At 50.4% G+C, this 6,000-nt stretch overlaps 1 protein-coding gene across 4 annotated transcripts in view; it reads left to right on the top strand.

Annotated features, from left to right (window-relative positions):
• The first annotated feature begins 771 nt into the window (after nucleotides 1–771).
• The window catches only part of DCTN2 (dynactin subunit 2), a 43,841-nt gene continuing 38,612 nt past the window's right edge, over nucleotides 772–6,000 (top strand). For all 4 annotated transcript variants that reach the window (XM_040425749.1, XM_040425748.1, XM_040425747.1 and 1 more), the window contains exon 1: nucleotides 772–1,014. In XM_040425749.1, coding sequence (XP_040281683.1) covers nucleotides 979–1,014 — 36 coding nt within the window. In that variant the 5' untranslated portion in view covers nucleotides 772–978. The remainder of the gene's footprint in view (nucleotides 1,015–6,000) is intronic.

The following is a 6,000-nucleotide window of genomic DNA, read 5'->3' as shown; positions in this document are numbered from 1 at the left end:
GCACGAACGGCGATGCGTGCGGCCGGGCACCATGCATCCACAGACCTCCCCTGCTTGGGCACCTTAATTCAATGATTGACAGGTTAGTAAAACCTGTTTTTCCGCAGAATAAAGCTGCAAATAGCTTTTATAAGGCCACCTTAGAAATCAGAATGCTATCCTGGACATGAGCAGATGTTTAGCTCACAGGGCTGATAGGTGGTGACAGAATCCCTTTAATCATATACAGAAATATGATAATTTGGGGCAGGGTGATGAGCCCAGTCCTCCACACCATAGAGCAAAGTGTGCAGATACTGCATATGTTTGGAAAATGTAATAAAACGTTTGTGAAAGAAAAAAAAAAAGAAAACCTCCCTGAAATGAGAAGTGCACCTCCCTGAAATGAGTTTTTGCAGGTTGGGATGTCTGGCAACCAATCAGATACCACCTTTTATTTTTCAGAGCCCCTTAGGGAAATGAAAGGTGAAATCTGATTGGTTGCTATGGGCAACTAAGCCAGTTTTCCTTTACACCAGTTTAATAAATCTCCCCTGGTGTTTTCACGTTTCACCATTAAATAAGGCGCACAAAAAAATTATGTTAAAGAAGACAAAAATGACACAAAACCACAATGAACAGGTAAAAAAGGCTGTCTTTTTCAAATATGCAGGGGAAAAAAATCCTCAGAGTCCGTCGCGCCTATACACCCGCAGGTCTTTGCAAAAAAAAAACAAAAAAACTACATTTCCCGGCAGGCATCGCACCTTCTGATGGGATTCTCCAACGATCCTCTCGCGAGATTTCCCCCCGCCGGTAATTGGACCTCGGTGACTGCTCGGCCCGCTCTCCCAGGGGTTTCTGGTTGCACGGTGTTCTCTGCCCCGACACCCGATAGCTGGTTGTGGGTAACGAGCCCGCTGTGCCTGTCCTTGGTGCCCAGATCCCGTGCCATCCCTCCCTGAGCCGCGCCCTCCTGTCAGCGCATACACAGCAGACATGGCCGATCCCAAATACGCCGACCTGCCCGGCATCGTGAGTACCCAGAGCCTTTCCCTGCTGGAGGGTAGGGCTACATTGCCTGGGCGCTGCCCTCACTGTACCCCTGTGTGCCAGTGCCCACAGCAGACGTGTAGGAGCAGGCATCCTGAGACTTGTGGTCCCTCAGATGATTTGTAGACACCCCCTGTATGGAGGGCCCTGCTGCAGACAGGACCATGTTGGACGCTGTTCATACTGGCTTCATGGTAGTCATCATCCCACACATATAGATTTCTTGCCTGTTCACAGGATTGGTGATTAATGTCAGATCGTCGGAGCTCTGACCTATGGGCCCCCCCCAGTGATCCCGAGCGCGAACAGGGGCCCAAGAGACAGTAGAGCTCATGTCAGTCCACTGCTCCATTCACTTCTATGGGGCTGGTGTAGACAGCGCTCCAGGAGAAGATCATAGAGGAACCTGCACCCAGATCGGGGCGGCTGTTCTAGGGGTGCTGGGCTTATCCATCCTGAATATACACTAATGGAAACATGGGAAAACTCTGAGGACCTGTCACCGTGAACCGCGATCTCCAGGCAGCGAGAGGAGACCTCCCGCTAATTGTGATGTGGCCATCAGTGGCTAAGGCCTCTTGCACACGAACGTTGTGCATCTGTTCCGTGCATTGGGGACTGCAACGTCCGTGTGGCGGCCGGGACGGATCCAGACCCATTCAACTTGAATAGGTCCGTGATCCATCCGCACCGCAAAAAAATAGAACAAGTTCTATTTTTTATTTTTTTTGCGGTGCGGAGGCACGGACAGAAACACCACGGAAGCACTCCACAGTGGTTCCGATCCGTCCTTCCGTTCCCCATCTCCTTGAGTGCGGACCCATTCAAGTGAAGCCACAATACAGCCACGGGCAAGAGGCCTAAGAGCATGTTCTGGGATGATGGTACTAATGATGGCCACATCAGAGTTTGCTGGACAGTGCCCACTACCATTATACATGGTGCGGAGACATACAGGACCTACTCCAGGTGTGGGGCACCATTAGCTACCATAACATTCCCATCTGATATTCATGGAGAGAACATTGACCAGCCTACAGTATCTTCATGACATACTAGTGGACCGAGTCCTCCTGCCCTTTATTGTTTACTCCAGGGACGCGGTGTTCCTACAAGATGACACCCCCCGAGACACTGCCTGTGCTACATAACATGCTTTCATAGCGGCTCCCTGGCCAGATCTCTCCCCCATCGAGAATGTCTGGGACTGGATGGGACGATAGATCTCCCATGACCAGCAGGCAACAACCACCTTGGATGTACTATGAGACCGGAGGGATCTAGCATGTGTGTGACCAGCCGGTATTAAAGAGGTTGTCCTGGCTGAACCTGTAGGATAGTGAAGGGGAGCTTATGTCCTTGCTCCGATGCCCCCCTTGCCCTACGTCTGTTTGTTGTGAGCCAGTATCACTAGTACCCTCCTAGCACTAGACACCGCCCACTGGAGCCAGTGATGTCACCGGGATCCCTGCTAAGCGGACGTCTCCGCCCAGCATACGGATGTGAAGCTCGGTGTATCACTAGTTAAAAACAGACAGACCTTGTCCTGTGCGATGCAGCGCAAGGAAATGCCCCTTTAGGACGTATTCACACGACTGCAGTGTTTTGCAGATCTGCAAAACATGGATTCTGTCCGTTTGCGGACCGCACATTGCCGCAACTATAATAGAAAATGCCTAGTCTTGTCCGTGATTGCGGAACGGAGCCATGCCTTCGGACAGTACACGGTGTTCTGTCCGCCTCTTTTGTGGCCCCATTGAAATGAATGGGTCCGCACCCCTTCCGCAGAATTGCAGAACGGATGCAGACTCATTCATACAGCCGTCTGAATGAGCCCTTAATGTGAGCCTGCCTCAGCATATATACCCTGCTGCAGAACTCAAAAGCGGGCACCACCTTGGTTGTGTGATCATTGACCAAGCACCACTAGCAGTTTATACTTTGTCATTTTAAACTCCGTCACCTTTCACCACTTTATACTCTAGTTTATGACGTCACCTCTGTGTTTTATTTGATGATCTGCTCCTCCGTTGCGGCGCTGTGCCCCCCACTCAGTTGTGGTGCCCTGTATGCTAATCAATAGCATTGGTACAGGGAGGAGGAGGCGGCAGCTTTTCTCAGGGAGCGTCTCCTCCTCCTGGGCTCTGACACGGTCCGCTGCGATTGGACCGCTCACAGTACCCAGCGCAGCCGCTATACAATGTGCGGCACTGTGCGTGGTGTGCTGTGAGCAGGCTGCATCGCTTCGCTGATTGGTGAAGGTGTCAGGAGTCGGACCCCCACAGATCTGATATTGATGACCATATTAAAGGACAACCCCTTTAATATAATGCTATTAGGGCATCCATCTGATGACGGGTCCTCCAGGGTAGTATAGATTGAAGACCTCTGGGTGTTGACAGTTGCGGTGTTGTTTGTGTCAGTTTTAAGCTGGTGTTTGGTTTCTGCGGGTGCACCTGATTTATGAAAGGGCACACAGTAATAGGTAATTAGTTTGGCGGAAGTATGATGGGTATACGCCTATATCTTTTAAAGTACGCCTGTGGCTTGGCTTGCCTGGAGTTGCGACATTTTGGCAACTTTTGTGAATGTTGCTGAAGATAAATAAGACTTAGGCCCCTTTCACACGAGCGAGTATTCCGCGCGGATGCGTTGCGGGAGGTGAACGCATTGCACCCGCACTGAATACCGACCCATTCAATTCTATGGGGCTGTTCACATGAGCGGTGATTTTCACGCATCACTTGTGCGTTGCGTGAAAATCGCAGCATGCTCTATATTCTGCGTTTTTCACGCAACGCAGGCCCCATAGAAGTGAATGGGGTTGCGTGAAAATCGCAAGCATCCGCAAGCAAGTGCGGATGCGGTGCGATTTTCACGCACGGTTGCTAGGAGACGATCGGGATGGAGACCCGATCATTATTATTTTCCCTTATAACATGGTTATAAGGGAAAATAATAGCATTCTTATTACAGAATGCATAGTAAAATAGCGCTGGAGGGGTTAAAAAAAAAATTAAAAATAATTTAACTCGCCTTAATCCACTTGATCGCGTACCCGGCATCTCCTTTTGTCTGCTTTGTTGAATAGGACCTGTGGTGAGCATTAAATACAGTTACAGGACCTTTGATGACTTCACTCCGGTCATCACATGGTACGTCACATGATCTTTTACCATGGTGATGGATCATGTGATGACCGGAGTGACGTCATCAAAGGTCCTGGAATGAATGCTCACCACAGGTCCTGTTCAGCACAGAAGGAGACAGAAGGAGATGCCAGCAGCGCCAGGAAGTGGATTAGGTGAGTTAGGCCTCTTTCACACTTGCGTTGTCCGGATCCGGCGTGTACTCCACTTGCCGGAATTACACTCCGGATCCGGAAAAACGCAAGTGTACTGAAAGCATTTGAAGACGGAACCGTCTTCCAAATGCTTTCAGTGTTACTATGGCACCCAGGACGCTATTAAAGTCCTGGTTGCCATAGTAGGAGCGGGGAGCGGGGGAGCGGTATACTTACAGTCCGTGCGGCTCCCCGGGCGCTCCAGAATGACGTCAGAGCGCCCCATGCGCATGGATGACGTGATCCATGCGATCACGTGATCCATGCGCTTGGGGCGCCCTGACGTCACTCTGGAGCGCCCCGGGAGCCGCACAGACGGTAAGTATACTGCTCCCCCGCTCCCCGCTACACTTACCATGGCTGTCAGGACTTTAGCGTCCCGGCAGCCATGGTAACCACTCTGAAAAAGCTAAATGTCGGCTCCGGCAATGCGCCGAAACGACGTTTAGCTTAAGGCCGGATCCGGATCAATGCCTTTCAATGGGCATTAATTCCGGATCCGGCCTTGCGGCAAGTGTTCCGGATTTTTGGCCGGAGCAAAAAGCGCAGCATGCTGCGGTATTTTCTCCGGCCAACAAACGTTCCGTACCGGAACTGAAGACATCCTGATGCATCCTGAACGGATTACTCTCCATTCAGAATGCATTAGGATAATCCTGATCAGGATTCTTCCGGCATAGAGCCCCGACGACGGAACTCTATGCCGGAAGACAATAACGCAGGTGTGAAAGAGCCCTTAAATTTTTTTTTTTTTTTTTACCCCTCCAGCGCTATTTTACTATGCATTCTGTATTCAGAATGCTATTATTTCCCCTTATAACCATGTTATAAGGGGAAATAATACAATCTACAGAACACCGATCCCAAGCCCGAACTAAGAAGTTCGGGTACCAAACATGCGCGATTTTTCTCACGCGAGTGCAAAACGCATTACAATGTTTTGCACTCACGCGGAAAAATCGCGGGTGTTCCCGTAACGCACCCGCACATTTTCCCGCAACGCCCGTGTGAAAGAGGCCTTAAAGGGGTTGTCTGGGTTCAGCTCTGAACCCGAACATCCCCTCAGAGTAGAGCATTGGAGCATTTCGTGCCCACCCTTACCCTGCAAGGGCTTTTTCATTAGATCTGGTGACGTACCGGGTCTCTGTTAGGCGGAGGCTTCCACCTAGCAGTGTTTCCGGTGACGTCACCGGCACTAATGGGTGGTCTCTAGCCTGTAAAACGGCTAGGGCCAGCACTAAAGCCCGTCCCCTAAAGTGATGTCACCGGGAACACTGCTAGGTGGAAGTCTCCAGATTTAAAGCCTTTGCACTGCACTGAATCCAATGCTCATCTCAGAGGGGCTGCCTGGATGACGAAGAAGACAACTCCTTTAAAAGTGATCTAATCTGCAAAGTTGCCCTTAATCGCAGCCCACTTGGTGGAGAAGGCCACACATCAAAAAATGTTGCTGAAAAAGTCGCATGCATCTGCACTTAGGAAATTTTAATGCCAGAAAACTCGTGCCCTAGATTTCATAAATGTCCCCCTTGTTTCCAGCAAGAGCGCTGAACCTTGTGTCTCGTGTCTATCTCCTCCATGAATCAGCATCTGCCTTGCTGTGGCCTTCATATTGGTTTATGTAA

The sequence above is a fragment of the Bufo bufo genome, chromosome 3 (assembly GCF_905171765.1).
Source record: "Bufo bufo chromosome 3, aBufBuf1.1, whole genome shotgun sequence".
NCBI classification, from domain to species: Eukaryota; Metazoa; Chordata; class Amphibia; order Anura; family Bufonidae; genus Bufo; species Bufo bufo.
This window is presented reverse-complemented; position numbering and strand designations above follow the sequence as displayed.